Source organism: Brassica napus, unplaced genomic scaffold (assembly GCF_020379485.1).
Source record: "Brassica napus cultivar Da-Ae unplaced genomic scaffold, Da-Ae ScsIHWf_2004;HRSCAF=2652, whole genome shotgun sequence".
Taxonomy (NCBI): Eukaryota; Viridiplantae; Streptophyta; class Magnoliopsida; order Brassicales; family Brassicaceae; genus Brassica; species Brassica napus.
This window is the reverse complement of record NW_026015422.1, coordinates 49,675-75,683: the sequence shown is the minus strand read 5'-3', so window position 1 is coordinate 75,683 and position 26,009 is coordinate 49,675. Positions and strand designations below refer to the sequence as shown.

The window sequence follows — 26,009 nt, the reverse complement described above, 5'->3', positions numbered from 1 at the left end:
ATTGGAACGACGAAGAAGCTGTCCTATTCCCAAACTGGGAAACTGGAATCACCTGATTAGAAAGTGGGATAACTTCTTCATCCCAACTCCTATGAGATTTATTCAACTTCCTGGTGTTTCTCCACCATTTTATGTATCCAAATCAAGCTTCTTACAAAGTGATTCATCCTGGTTTGATTGGAACGACGAAGAAGCTGTCCTATTCCCAAACTGGGAAACTGGAATCACCTGATTTGAAAGTGGGATAACTTCTTCATCCCAACTCCTATGAGATTTATTCAACTTCCTTGTGTTTCTCCAACCCTTTATGTATCCAAATCAAGCTTCTTACAAAGTGATTCATCCTGGTTTGATTGGAACGACAGAGAAGCTGTCCTATTCCCAAACTGGGAAACTGGAATCACCTGATTAGAAAGTGGGATAACTTCTTCATCCCAACTCCTATGAGATTTATTCAACTTCCTGGTGTTTCTCCACCATTTTATGTATCAAAATCAAGCTTCTTACAAAGTGATTCATCCTGGTTTGATTGGAACGACGAAGAACTTGTCCTATTCCCAAACTGGGAAACTGGAATCACCTGATTAGAAAGTGGGATAACTTCTTCATCCCAACTCCTATGAGATTTATTCAACTTCCTGGTGATTCTCCAACCCTTTATGTATCCAAATCAAGCTTCTTACAAAGTGATTCATCCTGGTTTGATTGGAACGACGAAGAAGCTGTCCTATTCCCAAACTGGGAAACTGGAATCACCTGATTAGAAAGTGGGATAACTTCTTCATCCCAACTCCTATGAGATTTATTCAACTTCCTGGTGTTTCTCCACCATTTTATGTATCAAAATCAAGCTTCTTACAAAGTGATTCATCCTGGTTTGATTGGAACGACGAAGAACTTGTCCTATTCCCAAACTGGGAAACTGGAATCACCTGATTAGAAAGTGGGATAACTTCTTCATCCCAACTCCTATGAGATTTATTCAACTTCCTGGTGATTCTCCAACACTTTATGTATCCAAATCAAGCTTCTTACAAAGTGATTCATCCTGGTTTGATTGGAACGACGAAGAAGCTGTCCTATTCCCAAACTGGGAAACTGGAATCACCTGATTATAAAGTGGGATAACTTCTTCATCCCAACTCCTATGAGATTTATTCAACTTCCTGGTGTTTCTCCACCATTTTATGTATCAAATCAAGCTTCTTACAAAGTGATTCATCCTGGTTTGATTGGAACGACGAAGAAGCTGTCCTATTCCCAAACTGGGAAACTGGAATCACCTGATTTGAAAGTGGGATAACTTCTTCATCCCAACTCCTATGAGATTTATTCAACTTCCTGGTGATTCTCCAACACTTTATGTATCAAAATCAAGCTTCTTACAAAGTGATTCATCCTGGTTTGATTGGAACGACGAAGAAGCTGTCCTATTCCCAAACTGGGAAACTGGAATCACCTGATTAGAAAGTGGGATAACTTCTTCATCCCAACTCCTATGAGATTTATTCAACTTCCTGGTGATTCTCCAACACTTTATGTATCAAAATCAAGCTTCTTACAAAGTGATTCATCCTGGTTTGATTGGAACGACGAAGAAGCTGTCCTATTCCCAAACTGGGAAACTGGAATCACCTGATTTGAAAGTGGGATAACTTCTTCATATACACTTTTGTGTATTAGAGCATGATTCAACTAATCAGGGATAACCAGATGAGAAGATTAAAGAGATTAAGAGATTTTAGTGAGAGAATAGAGAGAGAGGCTCAAAACTCCATTAGATTGATTAATGAGAGAGTTTACAACACATATAGATTAGGGATACATAATTTCGTCCAGGTTCAGTCTAGCTAGGATAAGAGGCATGTGTAGTCAAAGATGCTTGATTCAAACTAGCCAATAAGGTTCCTCACATGCTTGGGAATCTTGCTTTAGCTTTCAAGCTGGTGCCAGCCTGTCTAAAGCTCTCTAGCCTTGACCAGACCTTATCCAAACTCCTCCTTGCTTATCCAGACTCATCCTGGCGTGTTTCACTCTCCAAATGGATGCAAGGTAACTTCCCAAGTCTTTTACCTCAGTTACCACAGTAACAATAAAGTTACTGTGGTAAATCTCCAAAGTTACTGCCTGCTCCAAATCCCTTCCTCTATCCATGTATCAACTCTTCATCTCCTCATCTTCTCATCTTAACACTCCCCCTCAAGCTTGACCATGTGGAACAAGTCAAGCTTGGAAACCATGAAGACCTCCCTCATTAAAAACCTCACCAAAGAAAACCCATTGGGATAAAACTTTGATGAGGGAAAAAGAGTGGAGACTCCATGGTTAAGGGGCTCAGCTCCTGGGAGTAAGATCAATGAGTCCAAGCCTGGATAGTATGGACTCCATTGTCTTCAATCTCGCTGCCTTAGTAAACACATCTGCAAGCTGATCTTCACTTCTTGTATAACATGGCAGAATCACTCCTAAGATAATCATCTGCCTCACCTTATGGCAATCCACCTCTATGTGCTTTGTTCTCTCATGAAACACTGAGTTGGAGGCAATGTGAATAGCTGCTTGATTGTCACAATGCATAGTCATAGGAGTACTCTGCTCAATCTCTAGGTGCTTCAAGATCCCCTTGATCCACACCAACTCGTTTGTCAGCTTCAGCATGGCTCTATACTCAGCTTCAGCACTTGAACAAGAGATAACCTTCTGCTTCTTACTCTTCCAAGTAACCAAGTTTCCTCCAATGAATGTACAATACCCAGTAGTTGATCTCCTGTCCACTCTATCTCCTGCCCAATCAGCATCACAATACCCAACCACTTCTGTACTGCCATTACAACCCATCCAAACTCCTTGTCCAGTCGTCCCACTCAGATACTGATATGATCATGGACCAGCTAGTTGATAAAGATGAAGAAGGAGAGACTAAAGATACACTAGCTGAAGAGGAAGCTGTCTTAGCCATTCCCACAGGTCCTATCACTCGTGCAATGACAAGGAGACTCAAGGAAGCCGTTGGAAACATACTGAAGATCTCTAAGAAGCAAGAAGACTGTCTTGGTAGAAGCTTGAGCCACCAAGACACACTCATCACCATTCATGTGATCTTACCATCAAGCTGATCATCATCTAGGCAAGTGGCTTGGTATACTCTTTTTCCCTTGATTAGTTTTGTCCCACTGGGTTTTCTAATCAAGGTTTTTAATGAGGTATCAAGTTCACTTACACATTCCTAGTTGATGTATCTTGGATGCAACTCGGCCTAAGGCATCTTGGACCGACTTCATCATCTATCTTATATTATGTTTTAGTCTAAGTGTTGTGTTATTACTTTGAAACCGTGTGGAGCCTGTTCCTTTAAGTTTTCTTATGTTTTCGAGACCTTGTGCATGTACAAGGATCTCTCTATTTAAGTGTATCACAAACCCTCATTCTAATCTAAGTTATCTTTTGTTTAAACCTTGTGTTTTCTTCTCCCTTGCTTTCACGAGTTAAGAGAGTGTCTGGTGAGTAGTATCCAGTCTGTTGGTGTGTAATATCCAACGCCCAAGGGCTTTAGAAAGGTGTGTCATATCCGATCTAAGCCTAGGAGTATCAAGGAGCCTTTCCGCAGCCTCTTGTGTCACCATTCGATCCACAGCCTTGATAAACTTGAGTCTTTGATTCGTTTATGCAAGGATCTATCCAAACCATCCAGAGAAGGGTCCTAGGATCTCATTAAGTGGTATCAGAGCACTCTGGAAGGGGAGTTTCGATTTCTCTTTTGCGATTTCTTAAGATCTACTCTTTGTCGATTCATATTTTGTTGATCAATCGGTTCTTGTGTGTTTATTCTCATTTGATCTGCTTGTTTCACTATCAGGATTGCTAGATCTGATTGTTTCGTATCTCATATTGATAGATCTAAGAATTTCGATCAAGTTTTGAACAAAAACCTTTTCACATTCTTGTCGATTACGTTATCGTTTTACTTGATCCGAAAGTTTCTTGTGATTGTGTGACTCGATCTGTTGTTAGATTCATAGATCAGGATTCGATTATCTCATTTCATCATCCGTTGAATCTGATCTGTTATTGTTTCAATTTCGAAAAGATAGAATTCAAATCGTCGCGTGTTGATCAAGTATCTTCATTTGCCGCTTTGTTTGAATACTTTGTTTCTTTGAATCTTGAGTTCTGATTTCTTTTGAACTACTTACTGGTTCAAGTTTTTCGTGTATCAGGAAGCAATGGGGTCTGAGGAAGATGATGAAACCTTTGTGCGAAGGAATAGATTGCTGCAAGAAGCAATCACCAAACAAGTGATGGAAGCGATGGTGAAGTTACTAGAAGAGAAGTATGATCAGAGACCGCATGATGGGCAAGGACAAGCATCTGGTTCAAGACATGAGCCAAGAAGAAACAGACAAGGTCAGCGTGAGCATGCTGGATCAGAAGAGACTGATAACTTCTATGAGAGAAGTAGCCATAGCTCCGGTTCAAGACGTAGCAGTAGAAGATCTCGACGTGATCATGAGGGCCGGAGGCATAGACGCAATGAGCTATCAGGGTTAAAGCTTAAGATCCCTCCTTTCCATGGTAAAGCTGATCCAGATGCCTATCTTGAGTGGGAGAAGAAGATCGAACTCGTTTTCAACTGTCAGCATTACTCAGAGACTAAGAAGATTCAAGTAGCTGCTACCGAGTTCAATGACTATGCATTGAGCTGGTGGGATCAGTTGGTTACAAACAAGAGGCGCAATGGTGAATTTCCCATTGAAACATGGGCAGAGATGAAAGCTGTGATGCGCAAGAGGTTTGTACCAAGCCATTATCACCGTGATCTTCATCAAAAGCTGAGACTGCTCACACAAGGATCAAAGTCTGTAGAGGAATACTTTCAAGAGATGGAGTTGCTTATGCTAAGAGCTTGTGTATCTGAGGACAGTGAAGCTACCATGGCACGATTTCTTGGTGGACTCAACCGTGAGATACAAGATAGAGTGGAGATGCAACACTACTTGGAAATAGAGGAGATGCTACACAAAGCTATCTTGGTGGAGCAACAAGTTAAGAGAAGAAGTCATGCGCGTGGCAGCTATGGTTCCAATAGATACCAGACCTCTAAGGAAGATAAACCGAGCTATCAAAAGGAGAGCAAGCCACAGCCAAAAGAAGAAGCCAAGTCTAGTAGCATCTACAACAAAGATAAGGGGAAAGTGGAAGCTACAAGCTCGCGTGCAAGAGATGTGAAGTGTTTTAAGTGCCAAGGACGTGGGCACTATGCTAATGAGTGTACCAACAAACGTGTGATGATCCTTCATGCCAATGGAGAATATGAATCTGCTGATGATGAGACAGAGGCCGAAGAAGATCACAGTTCAGAAGAGGAGTATGTTGCCAACCCGGTTGCTGGAAGGTTGCTAGTTGCTAGAAGAACCTTGAGTCTTCAAAGCAAGACCGAAGAAATGGAGCAAAGAGAGAATCTCTTCTATACTAGATGTCTAGTGCAAGGAAAGGTCTGTAGTCTTATTGTGGATGGAGGCAGTTGTGTCAACGTTGCGAGTGAGACTATGGTTAAAAAGTTGGGTTTGAAGGTCCAGAAGCATCCTAAACCATATAGGCTCCAATGGCTCAATGAAGAGGGCGAGATGAGAGTATCTACTCAGGTTATGGTTCCCTTAGCCATTGGTAAATATGAAGATGAGATTCTTTGTGATGTGTTGCCTATGGAAGCTGGACACATTCTCCTTGGAAGGCCGTGGCAATCAGATAGACGTGTGATACATGATGGGTATGCCAACAAGCACACGTTTGAGTTTAAAGGGAGAAAAACAGTTCTTGTGCCTATGACTCCTAAGGAAGTTCAGGTTGATCAGCTTCAGCTACAAAAGAAGAAAGAGATAGATCTTCCCGCTGAATCAACAAAGCAACTAAACTTCTATGCCAAGTCTGGTGATGTTAAAAGATCTCTCTGCTCTAACCTTCCTATCCTTTTGTTTATCTATAAGGAATCCCTCTTGACCACTACTAACATTGCACCGGAGTATCCGAGTGAACTTGTCAATCTTTTACAGGAATATCAAGATGTTTTTCCAGAAGATAGTCCCAATGGACTACCACCAGTGCGAGGGATTGAGCACCAAATTGATTTTGTGCCCGGTTCTACACTTCCCAATAGGCCAGCATACAGAACCAATCCGGTGGAGACCAAAGAACTACAAAGGCAAGTAGAGGAACTGATGGAGAAAGGGCATATCCGAGAGAGCATGAGTCCTTGTGCTGTTCCAGTGCTACTTGTGCCCAAGAAAGATGGGAGCTGGCGCATGTGTGTTGATTGCAGAGCCATCAACAATATCACTGTAAAGTATCGCCATCCTATTCCTAGATTAGATGATATGCTTGATGAATTGCATGGTTCTTGCATATTTTCTAAGATTGATTTGAAAAGTGGATACCATCAGATTAGGATGAAAGAAGGAGATGAATGGAAAACTGCATTCAAAACTAAACATGGTCTATATGAGTGGTTAGTCATGCCATTTGGATTAACCAATGCACCTAGTACATTCATGAGATTAATGAATCATGTTCTTAGATCATTCATTGGCATATTTGTTGTGGTATACTTTGATGACATCCTTGTATACAGTAAGAGCTTTAATGATCATATAGAACATCTTAGAGCTGTTCTTGATGTGCTTAGAAAGGAATCTCTTTTTGCTAACCTTAAGAAGTGTACTTTTGGAACGGATCACTTGGTCTTTTTAGGCTTTATTGTGGGTGCAGATGGGGTTAAAGTTGATCCAGAGAAAGTAAGAGCTATACGAGAATGGCCAATTCCTAAGACAGTGAGTGAAGTAAGGAGCTTCCATGGACTTGCTGGTTTCTATAGGCGCTTTGTGAAAGACTTCAGCACCATAGCATCTCCCTTGACTGAAGTAATCAAGAAAGAAGTCGGATTCAAGTGGGGAGAAGCACAAGAACTTGCCTTTCAATGCCTAAAAGAGAAGCTTACTAATGCCCCTCTTCTTATACTTCCTGATTTTAATAAAACTTTTGAAATAGAATGTGATGCTTCAGGAATTGGAATTGGTGCTGTATTGATGCAGGAGAAGAGACCCATTGCATACTTCAGTGAGAAGCTTGGAGGAGCTACCCTCAACTATGCAACTTATGATAAAGAACTATATGCCTTGGTGAGAGCCTTGCAGACTTGGCAACACTACCTCTGGCCTAAAGAGTTCGTCATACACACAGATCATGAGTCTCTCAAATACCTCAAAGGACAGCACAAACTCAGCAAGAGACACGCAAGGTGGGTCGAGTTCATTGAGACATTTCCTTATGTCATCAAGTATAAACAAGGTAAGGAAAACATAGTTGCTGATGCACTATCCAGAAGGTATGTTCTCTTGAACACTCTTGATGCTAAGCTATTAGGATTTGAGCAGATTAAAGGAATGTATGAGAATGATCCTGATTTTAAAGAAGCTTACAACTCTTGTGAGAAATTTGCTGAGGGACACTACTTTAGGCATGATGGTTTTCTTTTCTATGATAATCGATTGTGTGTGCCTAACTGTTCTTTGAGAGACTTGTTTGTTAGGGAATCTCATGGAGGAAGTCTCATGGGTCACTTTGGTATTGCAAAGACTCTTAAAACTTTGCAGGATCATTTCTTTTGGCCTCGGATGAAAAGAGATGTGGAGAAACTATGTGAGAGATGTGCAACTTGCAAACAAGCCAAGTCTAAGGTTCAGTCTCACGGTTTGTATACTCCTCTCCCTATACCTTATCATCCTTGGAATGACATATCTATGGATTTCATTGTTGGCTTGCCTAGAACTAGGACTGGAAAGGATTCTATCTTTGTGGTTGTGGATAGGTTCTCAAAGATGGCACATTTCATAGCTTGTCACAAAACTGATGATGCATTGCATATTGCTAACTTGTTCTTTAAAGAGATTGTGCGCATACATGGCATGCCTAAGACTATTGTTTCTGATAGAGATACTAAGTTTCTTAGTTATTTTTGGAAGACTCTTTGGTCTAAGCTAGGTACTAAACTCTTGTTTTCTACTACCTGTCATCCACAAACTGATGGACAAACTGAAGTAGTTAATAGGACTCTTGGAACACTCTTGCGTGCATTCATAAAGAAAAACTTGAAATCATGGGAAGACTATTTGCCTCATTGTGAATTTGCATACAATCATGCTGTGCATTCTACTTCTAAGTTTTCTCCTTTTGAGATAGTTTATGGGTTCAATCCCAACTCTCCTTTAGATTTAATTCCTTTACCTGAGTGTGAAAGGGTCAGCGTTGATGGCAAAAAGAAGGCAGAGATGGTGAAACAACTCCACGAGCAGGCTAGGCTCAACATTGAGGCAACAACCAAACAGTATGTTAAGCATGCTAACAAAGGACGGCGTGAGATGGTCTTTGAAGTGGGTGATCAGGTTTGGATTCACCTAAGGAAAGAGAGGTTTCCCAATGAAAGGAAGTCCAAGCTGATGCCGCGGATTGATGGACCTTTTAAGGTCATAAGGAAGATCAGCAACAATGCCTACAAACTGGATTTGCAAGGTAAGTATGATGTGAGTAATAGCTTCAATGTTACTGACTTGATCCCTTTTATTGCAGATGAGCCAGATTTGAGGACAAATCCTTTTCAAGTGGGAGGGGATGATATGATCATGGACCAGCTAGTTGATAAAGATGAAGAAGGAGAGACTAAAGATACACTAGCTGAAGAGGAAGCTGTCTTAGCCATTCCCACAGGTCCTATCACTCGTGCAATGACAAGGAGACTCAAGGAAGCCGTTGGAAACATACTGAAGATCTCTAAGAAGCAAGAAGACTGTCTTGGTAGAAGCTTGAGCCACCAAGACACACTCATCACCATTCATGTGATCTTACCATCAAGCTGATCATCATCTAGGCAAGTGGCTTGGTATACTCTTTTTCCCTTGATTAGTTTTGTCCCACTGGGTTTTCTAATCAAGGTTTTTAATGAGGTATCAAGTTCACTTACACATTCCTAGTTGATGTATCTTGGATGCAACTCGGCCTAAGGCATCTTGGACCGACTTCATCATCTATCTTATATTATGTTTTAGTCTAAGTGTTGTGTTATTACTTTGAAACCGTGTGGAGCCTGTTCCTTTAAGTTTTCTTATGTTTTCGAGACCTTGTGCATGTACAAGGATCTCTCTATTTAAGTGTATCACAAACCCTCATTCTAATCTAAGTTATCTTTTGTTTAAACCTTGTGTTTTCTTCTCCCTTGCTTTCACGAGTTAAGAGAGTGTCTGGTGAGTAGTATCCAGTCTGTTGGTGTGTAATATCCAACGCCCAAGGGCTTTAGAAAGGTGTGTCATATCCGATCTAAGCCTAGGAGTATCAAGGAGCCTTTCCGCAGCCTCTTGTGTCACCATTCGATCCACAGCCTTGATAAACTTGAGTCTTTGATTCGTTTATGCAAGGATCTATCCAAACCATCCAGAGAAGGGTCCTAGGATCTCATTAGATACCTCAGTATCCTATCAACCATCTTCCAGTGATGGACCTTTGGCGCCTGCATATGCTGACTCACTTGGTTCACAGCAAAACATATATCTGGTCTGGTGATGGTCAAGTAGATCAGCTTGCCAACCATCTTCCTGTATAGCTTAGGATCTTCAAACAGCTGCTTCTCTTCAACCTCCCCCTCACGCAGAACTTTATATCCCTCCTCAAGGGGTGTCTTAGCTATCTTTCCTCCAAGCACATCAGTCTCCTTCAACATATCCATAGTATACTTCCTTTGAGACATAAACAAACCCTCCTTTGATCTGCATATCTCAATGCCCAGAAAATACTTCATCTCTCCCAAATCCTTGATGTCAAACACAGATTTGAGAAACTCCTTAGTAGCCTGAATCCCTGCCTTATCACTTCCTGTGATAATCAAATCATCCACATACACTAGAATCACAATGCTCCCTGAAGGTCCTGTCAAGGTGAAGAGAGTGTGATCTAGTTCAGACTTCCTAAAGCCTCTCCCATTGAGTGTTGTACTCAGCTTCCTGTACCGAGCTCTAGGTGACTGTTTCAACCCATATATTGCTTTCTTCAATCTCAAAACATTCCCTGGCTTTACTAGATGCTCAAGACCAGGAGGTGGATGCATGTATACTTCATCTTCAAGTTCACCTTGCAAGAACGCATTCTTCACATCCATTTGCCACAAATCCCACTCCAAGTTTGTTGCAATAGATAAGACAATTCGAATTGTGTGAAGCTTGGCCACTGGTGCAAAAGTATCAATGTAATCTTCCCCATAAGTTTGTGTAAATCCTCTTGCAACCAGCCTAGTCTTGCGCCTATCTATCTCCCCATTTGCAAGGTACTTGATGGTGAAGATCCATCTGCTTGAAACTGCCTTCTTCCCTTTAGGTAACTCACTCTCATACCAAGTATCATTCCTGATCATTGCATCCCTTTCATCTCCTACTGAATCTCTCCAAACCTTGTGCTTCATAGCTTCTTCATAAGATCTTGGTATCTCATTCTCATCCAAGTTACACATAAACACCATGTGCTCTTCTGGAAACTCAGCAAAGGAACACACAGCTTGAGAGGGATGCTCCACAGCCTGGGCATTGTAGTACACTCTCGTGTTTACCCAGTTGGAAGGATCCCTCCTTATCCTTGTGCTCCTCCGCAAGGTCTCAACCTGTTCTTCAGCCTGAACATTCTCTTGTGCTTCCTCTCTTAAACCAGTAGGTTCTCCCTGCTCATTTCCAGTAGGTTCTCCCTGCTCATTTCCACCTGACTGAGCTCCACTCTCTACTTCATGTGTCTCCTCCTGATCATGCTGACCTGAATCCTCTTGGTTATGCTCCTGCTCCCCTGATTCAGATCCATTCCCCCTCTCATGATCAAGAGGAGTTGTTCCTCCAGCTTCTCCAGCTTGATTAGAAGGTCCTGTTCTTCCTGGTTCCTGATCTTGGGATAATCCTATCCCTAGCCTCTCCAACAACACCCTCAATGTTGTTGCCTTCTCTGATGGAGCTCGGGACAGATCCTCTAGGTCTTCCCATTTCTTCTCCTCATAATACCCTTTAGACTCAACAAACTTCACTTCTCTAGATACCATAACCCTCCTAGTTATTGGATCATAACATTTGTAGCCTTTCTGAGTGATTGAGTACCCAATGAACATAGCTTTAGTACTCTTTGCTTCTAGCTTGTTCCTTCTTTCTCCGGGAATCATCACATAACATAAGCACCCAAAGACTCTCAAATGATCAATGTGTGGCTTGGCCTTGTTTAATACTTCAAAGGGAGACAGTTTCTTCAATACACGGGTTGGCACTCTATTGATGAGATAGCAAGCAGTCTGAACAGCATCACTCCAAAACCTCTTAGGGACATTCATGTGGAACATTATTGATCTCGCAACCTCCATCAAATGTCTGTTCTTCCTCTCAGCCACCCCATTTTGTTGTGGTGTGTAAGGGCAGCTAGTTTGTTGCACAATCCCATGCTTTGCAAGATGACTCTTGAAAGCATTGCTAGTGTATTCTCCTCCATTATCAGACCTCAGAATCTTCACAGTGGCATTGTACTGGTTAGTAACATATGCTTGGAAGTTCATGAAGGCTTCCAGGACTCTGTCTTTGGAGGGAATCATGGTGATCCATGTGTACTTGGACTTCTCATCAATGAAAGTCACGAAGTACTTATGGCTGTCTCTAGACATACAGGGAGCTGTCCACACGTCTGAATGCACCAGATCAAAGCAATTCTCATATATGGTTTCTGATGTTGGGAAGACAGTTCTACAGTGCTTTCCAAGTATGCAAGCTTCACACTCCAAGTGATTGAACGCCATACTTGGTAGAATCAGTTCAATTGCCTTGGCATGAGGATGTCCCAGCCTTGCATGCCATGTGAGATTATCACACCTATCCGTTGTGCTGCTTAAACACACAGACTCCACAGGACTAGGCGCCTCAGTTGTTTGGAGATGATAGAGCTGATGCTTGCTGTCTCCTCTGCCAATAACTCTTCCAGTCTTCAAATCCTGGAACTCAACTTCATTTGGTCTGAAAACCACTTGACAATCCAGATCAACTGTAGCCTTCTTAACTGAGATTAGATTGGATGTAAACTGAGGTAGGTAGAAGGCAGTGGAGTTCTTCTCAAACAGCTTGAGGTTTCCCACTCCTTCTATTGGGATCCTGGTACCATTGGCTATCATGACACTCCCTGTTGCTGCTTTAACCTCACTGATTAGTCTCTTGTCACTGATCATGTGGTGTGTTGCTCCAGAGTCAATGATGATGGGTTTAGATGTGGATGCTTTGGCAGGAGCACCCAGACTCCGGGTCGTAGCCAAAGCATACACATGCTTAACCAACTCATCCCATTCCTTCTTTGTCACACACTCATCTGCCCTCTTGGTATCCATTCCTCTCATATCCGCACTGTCTCCTACTGTTTCTCCCATGTAAGCTGAGTATGAACACTCTCCTATAACCATCTGCTGAAGTACATCCTTGATTCTCTTCAAGATCACACTCATCCTGTCACTCAAGTGCTCAGACTCGCTATCCTTTCTCCATGCCCTTCTCTTCATTAACCACTCCTTAGAAAGTTTTCTCAACCTTCCCCTCTTACAGCTTGTACCTCCCTTCCATCTTTCTGGCTTCCTGTTCATTTCCCACACATCACAAGTATATTTAACAAGCTCACATACCTCTTCCATAAGGAAGCTGAAGATCACATCTTGCTTCCTCCTTTCTTGACACCATCTCGGATTTGATGTGTGTGTCTTCACCACATCTAGCTCTGACCATACTTCTCTCAGCCTTCCCACAAGCTGATAACACTCATCCTTTCCTTGTCTCAAGCCGCGGATCACCCCTCTGTCCTCAACGACTCTCACAAGCTTGGACTTGCCTAAAGTTGCTTCAATCTCACTCTTTGTAGTGTTTCCTTGAACAACTTCATTTCCCAGCTTCAGACCTCTTGTCTGACCTTCTTCAGTAGCCATTTCCATGAAAGGTTTCCCCTTTCCATGACTACTCCTGATGTGATCATGGACCAACTATCTAATGGAGATGATGAGGATCTGGATAAGCCGACTGATGGAGATGATCTAGCCTTGCCTAAAGGACCTATGACTCGATCAAGATCAAGGAAGCTCACGCAAGTTATTGGAGGATTGGTTAAGAGGTCATGGAAGCAAGAGGAATGTCTTGGTAGAAGCTTGATCAACCAAGACACACTTATCACCATTCAAGCAACTTCACCATCAAGCTGATCATCAACTAAGCAAGCAATCTATGTGTGCTCTTTTTCCCTATCTTTGGTTTTGTCCCAATGGGTTTTCCAAAGATAGGTTTTTAACGAGGCCATAGATTTGCTTCTCAAAACCCTTAGTTGATGATCTCGATCCAACCTTATCCCGGATCAACCTTATGTTATATTATGTCTTTCATTTCATGTTTTCAAACTTGTCTTTTGTTTCTATTTCCAAGAGAGCGTGTGCTTTTACTCTCTTGATAGTTTTCGAGAAGCTTGGAGTCTGTTCCAACTTCTCTTATATAAGTGTGCTTTGAACCCCTTTATCAAAATCAATTATCTTTTTATCAAAACCTTTCTTTGTTCTCTCTACTGCTTGTCCGCGAGTTGTTGAGTGTTCTTGTTGGTGTGTAGTATCCAGCAACCCAAGAGTGTCTATCTCGGTGTGTCATATCCGATCTAGTCACTTAGGAGTATCAAGGAGCCTTTCCGCAGCCTCTTGTGTCACCAATCGATCCACAACCTTGTAGAGCTTGAGTCTTTGATTCGTTCTAGCAAGGATCTATCCCATACTATCCAGAGAAGCAATCTAGGGACGTATTATGTGGTATCAGAGCATCTCTGGTTAGGGAAGTACTCGTTTCTCTTTTGTTTCGATTTAACCTGTTCATCTTCTTGATCAGTTTTTAGATCGATCCGTTTTGTTTCAACTGATCTGTTCTTTGTTTCGCAATATCCATTGATTGATCTGTGATCCGTGGTCGTTTGAGTGTGTGATCTAATCATTTTGTGTCGATCTAATTGTTAAAGTTTGAAATTGATAGATCTAGGTTTCGCTTTTTAGATCCGATTGTTATCGATTCATATTCTAGATTTGATCTTTTGTTTGAATCTAATTGATCGTGTGATCTGTTTTAAATCACCTATAACAACTAGATCTACTTGTGTGTCGTCGAAATCTGATTAACAAACCTACCCTGATCGCGTTTCTATTGTGATTTTCAAGTTGTCGATTTGAATCCTCCTTTGCTTGATAATCAAGTTTTCTTTTACCGCCAGTATTTTTCAGTTTAAAATCTCTTGATCATCTACTGATTACGATCAGTTTATTGGAACTATTTACTGGTTGAGTGTTGTTTTGATTCTAGGTACCAATGGGGAAAGAATCAGAAGAAGAAGCCGAGCTAGTAAGAAAGAACAAGATGCTGAGAGATCAAATGACCGAGCAAATGAATCAGACCATGATCTCTACTATGGCTGATATGCTTAAGGCTAGCATGAAGGAATTACGTGAGGAGATGAGACAAGAGTTGAGGCAAGCTACTGGCCAGGGACATAGCAATGAGTCTAGAAGGAACCGGCCTACTCCAGTACGGCAAGAGCATGCGGGTTCACAAGAGACCGACAACTACTACTCGCGCAATAGAACTGAGCACAACCCAACTGAGCGCAGTAGTTCTTCTTCTGAACTGAGCAGAGGAAGATCAAGGCGTGAACATGATGGAAGGGGGTCACGCAAAGACAAGCTTTCAGGACTTAAGCTTAAGATTCCACCCTTCCATGGCAAGGTGGATCCAGATGCCTACTTGGAATGGGAAAAGAAGATCGAGCTTGTCTTCAATTGCCAACACTACTCCAATGCCCAAAGGATCAAGATTGCAGCAACTGAATTCTATGATTATGCGTTGAGTTGGTGGGATCAACTTGTAACTACTAGACGGCTTAACCAAGAGAATCCGGTTGATTCATGGCACGAGATGAAGTCACTCATGCGCAAACGGTTTGTTCCAAGTCACTATCACCGCGACCTACATCAAAAGCTGCGAAGACTTACCCAAGGAACACGAACTGTTGAAGAATACTATCAAGACATGGAGTTGCTGATGTTGAGAGCTAGTATCTTGGAGGATAGAGAAGCCACTATGGCAAGGTTTCTTGGAGGGCTTAACCGTGAGATACAAGACAATGTGGAGATGCAACACTATGTGGAAATAGAAGAGATGTTGCACAAAGCTATTCTAGTGGAGCAGCAGCTCAAGAGGAAGGGTAACTCACGCAGCTATGGATCGTCTAAGTTCCACCACTCTAAAGAAGAGAAAACATCCTATCTGAAGGATAGCAAGCCTCAGCAGAAAGAAGAGACTAAGCCGAGCAGCATATACAGCAAAGACAAAGGCAAAGCTGAAATTACTAGTTCAAGAACTAGAGATGTTAAGTGCTTCAAATGTCAAGGGCGTGGGCATTATGCTAATGAGTGCACCAACAAAAAGGTTATGATTCTTCTTGAGAATGGAGAGTATGAATCAGAGGAAGAGAAGTTTGGTTCTGATCATGAGGAGTCTGAAGAAGAAAGTGAAGTAGAACCCGTGAAAGGAAGATTGTTGGTGACAAGAAGGCTCTTGAACGTGCAAGCCAAGAATGGAGAGTTTGAGCAGCGAGAGAATCTATTCTACACAAGGTGTATGGTTCAGGGAAAGGTGTGCAGTCTCATTATTGATGGAGGAAGTTGTGTCAATGTAGCTAGTGAGACTATGGTGAAGAAATTGGGTTTGAAAATTCAGAAACACCCAAGACCCTACAGATTGCAGTGGCTCAATGAGGAGGGCGAGATGAAAGTTTCTACTCAAGTACTGGTTCCTATAGCCATTGGTAGATATGAAGATGAAGTCTTGTGTGATGTGTTGCCAATGGAAGCCAGTCATATACTCCTTGGAAGACCCTGGCAGTATGATAGACGTGTGAATCATGATGGCTTCACCAACAAACATTCTTTTGAATTCAACGGAAAGAAGACTGTGCTGGTGCCTTTGTCTCCTAAAGAGGTTCATGAAGATCAAATCCAGCTTCAGAAAAAGAAAGCGAAAGAGATTGATCTCAAACCTGATCATGACAAGCATCACAGCCTCTATGCCAAACAGGGAGATATCAAAAGAATTCTCTACTCTCAAAATTCTATTATCTTGCTTATGTTTAAAGAGACTCTTCTAACATTACTGATCACACACCGGATCATCCGAGTGAACTAGTTTCTCTTTTACAGGAGTATGCAGATGTGTTTCCAGAAGATAGCCCCATTGGATTGCCTCCAGTGCGTGGGATTGAGCACCAAATAGACTTTGTACCTGGTTCTACACTGCCCAACCGTCCAGCATACAGGACCAATCCAGTTGAAACCAAAGAACTGCAGAAACAAGTAGAGGAGCTGATGGAGAAGGGTCATATCCGAGAAAGTTTGAGTCCTTGTGCAGTTCCAGTGCTCCTTGTGCCAAAGAAAGATGGGAGCTGGCGCATGTGTGTTGATTGTAGAGCAATCAACAACATAACAGTGAAGTATCGCCACCCTATTCCTAGATTAGATGATATGCTTGATGAATTGCATGGTTCTTGCATCTTTTCTAAGATAGACTTGAAAAGTGGATATCATCAGATTAGGATGAAAGAAGGAGATGAGTGGAAAACTGCATTTAAAACTAAACATGGCTTGTATGAATGGTTAGTTATGCCATTTGGATTAACCAATGCGCCTAGTACATTCATGAGATTGATGAATCATATTCTTAGGTCTTTCATAGGCATCTTTGTTGTTGTGTACTTTGATGATATCTTAGTTTACAGCAAATGCTTAGAAGATCATATAGAACATCTTAGGGCTGTTTTGGATGTTTTGAGAAAGAAAAGCTATATGCCAATCTAAAGAAGTGCACTTTTTGCACAGATAACTTGGTCTTTCTAGGTTTTGTTGTAAGTGCAGATGGTGTAAAAGTGGATCAGGAAAAGATCAAAGCAATACAAGAGTGGCCGAGTCCAACTACAGTGGGAGAAGTAAGGAGTTTTCATGGACTGGCAGGTTTCTATAGGCGCTTTGTGAAGGATTTCAGCACTCTAGCAGCTCCCCTAACTGAGATAATCAAGAAGGATGTAGGATTCAAGTGGGGAGAAGCTCAGGAAGCCGCATTCCAACTCCTTAAAGAGAAGCTTACTCAATCTCCTCTTCTCATACTTCCTGATTTTTCTAAAACATTTGAAATAGAATGTGATGCCTCAGGAATTGGAATTGGTGCTGTGTTGATGCAGGATAAAAGACCTATTGCTTACTTCAGTGAGAAACTCAGTGGAGCTACTCTCAACTATGCCACTTATGACAAAGAACTCTACGCCTTGGTGAGAGCTCTACAGACTTGGCAGCATTATCTCTGGCCAAAGGAGTTTGTCATTCACACCGACCATGAATCTCTCAAGTATCTCAAAGGACAAAGTAAGCTCAGCAAGAGACATGCTAGATGGGTAGAATTCATTGAAACCTTCCCGTATGTGATCAAATACAAACAAGGTAAGGAGAATATAGTTGCTGATGCACTATCCCGAAGGTATGTCCTCTTAACTACTCTTGATGCTAAGTTGCTAGGCTTTGAGCAGATTAAAGAAATGTATGAATCTGATCCTGACTTTCAAGAAGCTTATAAATCATGTGCTAAGTATGCTTCAGGACATTATTTTAGGCATGATGGATTCTTATTCTATGACAATCGTTTATGTGTGCCTAATTGCTCTTTGAGAGATCTATTTGTCAGGGAATCCCATGGAGGAAGCTTGATGGGTCATTTTGGTATAGCAAAAACCCTTAAAGTTTTGCAGGATCACTTCTATTGGCCGCATATGAAAAGAGATGTGGAGAGAATCTGTGGAAGGTGCACAACTTGCAAGCTTGCAAAGTCTAAAGTTCAACCTCACGGTTTGTATACTCCTTTGCCTATTCCTACTCATCCTTGGAATGATATATCTATGGATTTTGTTATGGGTTTGCCTAGAACTAGGACTGGAAAGGATTCTATCTTTGTGGTTGTTGATAGATTCTCTAAAATGGCACATTTCATAGCTTGCAATAAGACTGATGATGCATTACATGTAGCTAATTTGTTCTTTAAAGAAGTGGTACGTTTGCATGGAATGCCTAGGACTATAGTTTCAGATAGAGATACTAAATTCCTTAGCTACTTTTGGAAAACATTGTGGTCTAAACTAGGAACTAAGCTATTGTTTTCTACTACTTGTCATCCACAAACTGATGGGCAGACTGAAGTAGTTAATAGAACCTTAGGTACTCTCCTGCGTGCATTCATCAAAAAGAACTTGAAATCATGGGAAGATTACTTACCTCATTGTGAATTTGCATACAATCATGCTATGCATTCTGCTTCTAAGTTTTCTCCGTTTGAAATTGTTTATGGGTTCAATCCCATCTCACCTTTGGATCTAATACCTTTACCTGAGTGTGAAAGGGTTAGTATGGATGGGAAAAAGAAAGCTGAGATGGTTCAGCAGATTCATGAGCAAGCTAAGCGCAATCTAGAAGAGAAAACTAAGCAATACGCCAAACAAGCCAACAAGGGAAGGCGTGAGATGATCTTTGAAGTTGGAGATCAAGTATGGGTTCACTTGAGGAAAGAAAGGTTTCCAAAAGAGAGGAAGTCTAAGCTAATGCCGAGGATTGATGGCCCTTTTGAAGTCACCAAGAGGATCAATGACAATGCCTACAAACTTGATCTGCAAGGTAAGTACGACATAAGTGATAGCTTCAATGTTACTGACTTGATCCCTTTTGTTGCAGATGAGCCAGATTTGAGGTCAAATCCTTTTCAAGAGGGAGGGGATGATGTGATCATGGACCAACTATCTAATGGAGATGATGAGGATCTGGATAAGCCGACTGATGGAGATGTTCTAGCCTTGCCTAAAGGACCTATGACTCGATCAAGATCAAGGAAGCTCACGCAAGTTATTGGAGGATTGGTTAAGAGGTCATGGAAGCAAGAGGAATGTCTTGGTAGAAGCTTGATCAACCAAGACACACTTATCACCATTCAAGCAACTTCACCATCAAGCTGATCATCAACTAAGCAAGCAATCTATGTGTGCTCTTTTTCCCTATCTTTGGTTTTGTCCCAATGGGTTTTCCAAAGATAGGTTTTTAACGAGGCCATAGATTTGCTTCTCAAACCCTTAGTTGATGATCTCGATCCAACCTTATCCCGGATCAACCTTATGTTATATTATGTCTTTCATTTCATGTTTTCAAACTTGTCTTTTGTTTCTATTTCCAAGAGAGCGTGTGCTTTACTCTCTTGATAGTTTTCGAGAAGCTTGGAGTCTGTTCCAACTTCTCTTATATAAGTGTACTTTGAACCCCTTATCAATAATCAATTATCTTTTTATCAAAACCTTTCTTTGTTCTCTCTACTGCTTGTCCGCGAGTTGTTGAGTGTTCTTGTTGGTGTGTAGTATCCAGCAACCCAAGAGTGTCTATCTCGGTGTGTCATATCCGATCTAGTCACTTAGGAGTATCAAGGAGCCTTTCCGCAGCCTCTTGTGTCACCAATCGATCCACAACCTTGTAGAGCTTGAGTCTTTGATTCGTTCTAGCAAGGATCTATCCCATACTATCCAGAGAAGCAATCTAGGGACGTATTAACTCCATAACCCACAGCTTTCCAAAGCTCTTTTGGCCCACCTTGACCACTCGCCATGCCTCTCCTCTTCAGTCTTCACAGTTGACTCAGGTCTGTGCTCCATTTCCATGTTGAGATGATTTGGATTCACCAGAACCTCTCACGCCACCAAGATAATGAAACCCAGAAGTTAAGAACACCAAGAACACTCAAGAACACTCAAGATTTTTAAGAAAAAGGAATCACACTCTCCCACTTTGCGCAACCTGGCTCTGATACCATATACACTTTTGTGTATTAGAGCATGATTCAACTAATCAGGGATAACCAGATGAGAAGATTAAAGAGATTAAGAGATTTTAGTGAGAGAATAGAGAGAGAGGCTCAAAACTCCATTAGATTGATTAATGAGAGAGTTTACAACACATATAGATTAGGGATACATAATTTCGTCCAGGTTCAGTCTAGCTAGGATAAGAGGCATGTGTAGTCAAAGATGCTTGATTCAAACTAGCCAATAAGGTTCCTCACATGCTTGGGAATCTTGCTTTAGCTTTCAAGCTGGTGCCAGCCTGTCTAAAGCTCTCTAGCCTTGACCAGACCTTATCCAAACTCCTCCTTGCTTATCCAGACTCATCCTGGCGTGTTTCACTCTCCAAATGGATGCAAGGTAACTTCCCAAGTCTTTTACCTCAGTTACCACAGTAACAATAAAGTTACTGTGGTAAATCTCCAAAGTTACTGCCTGCTCCAAATCCCTTCCTCTATCCATGTATCAACTCTTCATCTCCTCATCTCCTCATCTTAACACTTCATCCCAACTCCTATGAAATTTATTCAACTTCCTGGTGATTCTCCAACACTTTATGTATCCAAATCAAGCTTCTTTCAAAGTGATTCATCCTGGTTTGATTGGATTGACGAAGAAGCTGTCCTATTCCCAAACTGGGAAACTGGAATCACCTGATTTGAAAGTGGGATAACTTCTTCATCCCAACTCCTATGAGATTTATTCAACTTCCTGGTGATTCTCCAACACTTTATGTATCCAAATCAAGCTTCTTACAAAGTGATTCATCCTGGTTAGATTGGAACGACGAAGAAGCTGTCCTATTCCCAAACTGGGAAACTGGAATCACCTGATTTGAAAGTGGGATAACTTCTTCATCCCAACTCCTATGAGATTTATTCAACTTCCTGGTGTTTCTCCAACCCTTTATGTATCCAAATCAAGCTTCTTACAAAGTGATTCATCCTGGTTTGATTGGAACGACGAAGAAGCTGTCCTATTCCCAAACAGGGAAACTGGAATCACCTGATTAGAAAGTGGGATAACTTCTTCATTCCAACTCCTATGAGATTTATTCAACTTCCTGGTGATTCTCCAACACTTTATGTATCCAAATCAAGCTTCTTACAAAGTGATTCATCCTGGTTTGATTGGAACGACGAAGAAGCTGTCCTATTCCCAAACTGGGAAACTGGAATCACCTGATTAGAAAGTGGGATAACTTCTTCATCCCAACTCCTATGAGATTTATTCAACATCCTGGTGTTTCCCCACCATTTTATGTATCAAAATCAAGCTTCTTACAAAGTGACTCATCCTGGTTTGATTGGAACGACGAAGAAGCTGTCCTATTCCCAAACTGGGAAACTGGAATCACCTGATTTGAAAGTGGGATAACTTCTTCATCCCAACTCGTATAAGATTTATTAAACTTCCTGGTGTTTCTCCACCATTTTATGTATCCAAATCAAGCTTCTTACAAAGTGATTCATCCTGGTTTGATTGGAACGACGAAGAAGCTGTCCTATTCCCAAACTGGAAAACTGGAATCACCTGATTAGAAAGTGGGATAACTTCTTCATCCCAACTCCTATGAGATTTTTTCAACATCCTGGTGTTTCCCCACCATTTTATGTATCAAAATCAAGCTTCTTACAAAGTGACTCATCCTGGTTTGATTGGAACGACGAAGAAGCTGTCCTATTCCCAAACTGGGAAACTGGAATCACCTGATTTGAAAGTGGGATAACTTCTTCATCCCAACTCCTATGATATTTATTCAACTTCCTGGTGATTCTCCAACACTTTATGTATCCAAATCAAGCTTCTTACAAAGTGATTCATCCTGGTTTGATTGGAACGACGAAGAAGCTGTCCTATTCCCAAACTGGGAAACTGGAATCACCTGATTTGAAAGTGGGATAACTTCTTCATCCCAATTCCTATGAGATTTATTCAACTTTCTGGTGATTCTCCAACACTTTATGTATCCAAATCAAGCTTCTTACAAGGTGATTCATCCTGGTTTGATTGGAACGGCGAAGAAGCTGTCCTATTCCCAAATTGGGAAACTGGAATCACCTGATTAGAAAGTGGGATAACTTCTTCATCCCAACTCCTATGAGATTTATTCAACTTCCTGGTGATTCTCCAACCCTTTATGTATCCAAATCAAGCTTCTTACAAAGTGATTCATCCTGGTTTGATTGGAACGACGAAGAACCTGTCCTATTCCCAAACTGGGAAACTGGAATCACCTGATTAGAAAGTGGGATAACTTCTTCATCCCAACTCCTATGAGATTTATTCAACTTCCTGGTGTTTCTCCACCATTTTATTTGATTTTGATTTAGTGAGTGTAGAACGTGGATTAAGAGAGAATAAGATTGATTTGAGTAAGTAGATTAAGAGAATTAAGAGATTAGAGTAATGAGAGAGAGTAGAAAGATTAGAGAGAGATAGACTCAAAACTCAGATTAGTCTTTATTAATCAGAGAGGTTACAATTTATAGTTCAGGATACAAGGGTTTCCAAGACTCTAAGGATAAGGTAAAGCATGTGAAGTCAATACAGAAGCTAGACTCGATTTTGAATTGATCCAATGGCTGTTCTCACATGTGTAAGGTATCTTTGCTTTTGCTTTACCTTTCCAGCATGAGACAGGCTGTCACCGCGAGCCTTATCCTTCTCCAATGGGCTGATTCTTCTCCAAGACTAAAGGCATTCACCTTTTACCACTCTAACTCCTCATTTTAACTTTCACCTTTGGTTAATGTTTGTGATCATCCTTGATGTGTACGGCCAGTTCCTTCTGTACGGATTGTACGGCTATGGCTGATCACAAACTCTCCCAAAGTCTCATCCCTTTCAGTCTCTTAACTCCTTATGCCTTCTCATACATTGTACTCAACTCATTTCAACATCCACTTCTTGATCTTCATCTCAACACTCCCCCTCAAGCTAGACTAAATGAACTTGTCTAGCTTGGAAACCATGAAGATCTCCCTCATTAAAAACCTCACCAAGGAAAACCCATTGGGATAAAACCTTGATGAGGGAAAAAGAGTAGAGACTCCATGGTTAAGGGGATCAGCTCCTGGGAGTAAGATCAATGAGTCCAAGCCTTGATAGTATGGACTCTATTGTCTTCTGCCTTGCTGCCTTAGTAAACACATCAGCCAGTTGATCATCACTCCTCGTGTAGCATGGCAGTATTACTCCTAGGACAATCATCTGCCTCACTTTGTGACAATCAACTTCTATGTGCTTTGTTCTCTCATGAAACACAGAATTAGAGGCAATGTGAATAGCAGCCTGATTGTCACAATGCATTGTCATAGGAGTGGTCTGCTCAATACTCAAATGCTTCAATATCCCTTTGATCCACACTAGCTCATTAGTCAGCTTCAACATGGCTCTATATTCAGCCTCAGCACTAGAACAGGAGACAACCTTCTGCTTCTTACTCTTCCATGTAACCAAGTTCCCTCCAATGAAGGTACAATACCCAGTAGTTGATCTCCTATCAACTCTATCTCCGGCCCAGTCAGCATCACAATAACCAACCACTTCTGTACTCCTATTGCATCCCATCCAGACTCCTTGGCCGCTAGAGCCATTCAAATACCTCAAGATTCTGTCCACCATGTTCCAATGGTGCATCTTTGGAGCTTGCATATGCTGACTAACTTGATTCACAGCAAAACATATGTCTGGTCTGGTGATTGTCAAGTAGATCAGCTTCCCAACCATCTTCCTATACAGCTTAGCATCTTCAAATGGCTGATTGTTTTCAATCTCCCCCTCAAGCAAAACCTTATACCCATCCTCAAGAGGTGTCTTAGCTGTCTTTCCTCCAAGCCTACCAGCGCCCTTCAACAGATCCTGAGTGTACTTCCTTTGAGACATGAACAAGCCCTCCTTTGATCTGCATATCTCAATACCCAGAAAATACTTCATCTCTCCCAAATCCTTGATGTCAAACACTGATTTGAGAAACTCCTTAGTAGCCTGAATCCCTGCCTTATCACTTCCTGTGATAATCAAATCATCCACATACACTAGAATCACAATGATCCCTGAAGGTCCTGTCAAGGTGAAGAGAGTGTGATCCAGTTCAGACTTCCTAAAGCCTCTCCCATTGAGTGTGGTACTCAACTTCCTGTACCAAGCTCTAGGTGACTGTTTTAGCCCATATATTGCCTTCTTCAATCTTAAAACATTCCCTGGCTTTACTAGATGCTCAAGACCAGGAGGTGGATGCATGTACACTTCATCTTCTAGTTCACCTTGCAGGAAAGCATTCTTCACATCCATTTGCCACAGATCCCACTCCAAGTTTGTTGCAATGGATAACACAATTCGAATTGTGTGAAGCTTAGCCACTGGTGCAAAAGTATCAATGTAGTCTTCCCCATAAGTCTGTGTAAACCCTCTTGCTACCAGCCTGGTTTTGCGTCTCTCAATAGTTCCATCTGCCCGGTACTTGATTGTGAAGATCCATCTGCTAGACACAGCCTTCTTCCCTCTTGGTAATTCACTCTCATACCAAGTGTCATTCCTGATCATTGCATCCCTTTCATCACCCACTGAATTTCTCCAGACCTTATGCTTCATGGCTTCCTCATAAGACCTTGGGATCTCATTCTCATCCAGATTACCCATGAAGACCACATGCTCCTCTGGATATGTTGCAAACGAACATACTGCTTGAGTCGGATGTGCTACGGCCTCCGCATTGTAGTATATCCTTGTGTTCACCCAATTTGATGGATCTTTCTTTACCCTGGTACTTCTCCTCAGTGGTTGAACCTCTGTTTCTGGTTCCTGAATCCCAACTGACTCGACTGGATTTTGCATAGCTGCCTGCTCATCTCTATCAGTCTGCGCATCTCCATCTGATCTTGGACTCTCTCTATCAGCCTGCACATCTCCATCTGATCTTGGATTCTCTTCTCCTTGTGTCTCTCCTTGATCATGACTTCCTGAATCACTTTTCTGTTGTTGTTGCACTCCTGATTCAGCTTCACTTCCCCCCTCATGATCAAGAGGGGACCTCCTTTCACTTTCCTCCTCATGAGTACTTGTGCTTCTTGGTGGTTCTCTTCTTGTTCCTTGATCCTGGGTCATGCTAATCCCAAGATTCTCCAATATTTTCCTCAGATTTGTTGCCTTATCTGATGGCGTTTGTGGAAGATCCTTCAAATCTTCCCATATCTTTTCTTCATAATACCCTTTTCCTTCAATGAATTTGACATCTCTAGACACCAACACCCTCCCTGTTACTGGATCATAGCACTTATACCCTTTCTGAGTAATGGAGTATCCAATAAACATAGCCTTAGTGCTCTTTGCATCAAGCTTCTTCCTCAGTTCTCCTGGAACCAATACATAGCAGGTACACCCAAATACTCTCAGATGTTGAATCTGCGGCCTAGCCTTGTTCAGTACCTCAAATGGAGATAGATCCCTCAGAACTTTCGTCGGTGTCCTGTTGATGAGATAACATGCTGAGACAACTGCATCACTCCAAAATCTCTTGGGAACATTAGAATGAAACATCATTGATCTTGCTACTTCCATCAGGTGTCTGTTCTTCCTCTCAGCCACACCATTCTGTTGTGGAGTGTAGGGACAGCTGGTTTGATGAACTATCCCATGCTTCATCAGATGATTCTTGAATGCATGGCTAGTGTATTCACCTCCATTGTCTGACCTTAGTACCTTCACAGTAGCATTATAGTGATTAGTGACATAAGCTTGGAAGTTTATAAATGCCTCTAACACTCTATCCTTGGAGGGAAGCAATGTGACCCATGTGTACTTAGATTTTTCATCTATGAAAGTCACAAAATACTTATGCTTATCCCTAGATATACATGGAGATGTCCACACATCAGAGTGTATTAAGTCAAAGCATTTCTCATAGACAGTTTCAGATGTGGGAAAGACAGTTTTGCAATGCTTCCCTAGTATGCATGCTTCACATTCAAGGTGATTAACTG

General features: G+C 41.6%; 1 protein-coding gene across 1 annotated transcript in view; it reads right to left on the bottom strand.

Annotated features, from left to right (window-relative positions):
* The window catches only part of LOC125599822, a 38,151-nt gene that overhangs the window by 10,938 nt on the left and 1,204 nt on the right, over positions 1-26,009 (bottom strand). The window contains exons 2-4 of the mRNA XM_048772893.1: positions 25,707-25,841; positions 25,417-25,523; positions 24,638-25,314 (exon numbers count right to left, since the gene is read on the bottom strand). Of these exons, the coding sequence (XP_048628850.1) occupies positions 24,638-25,314; positions 25,417-25,523; positions 25,707-25,841 (919 nt within the window). The remainder of the gene's footprint in view (positions 1-24,637; positions 25,315-25,416; positions 25,524-25,706; positions 25,842-26,009) is intronic.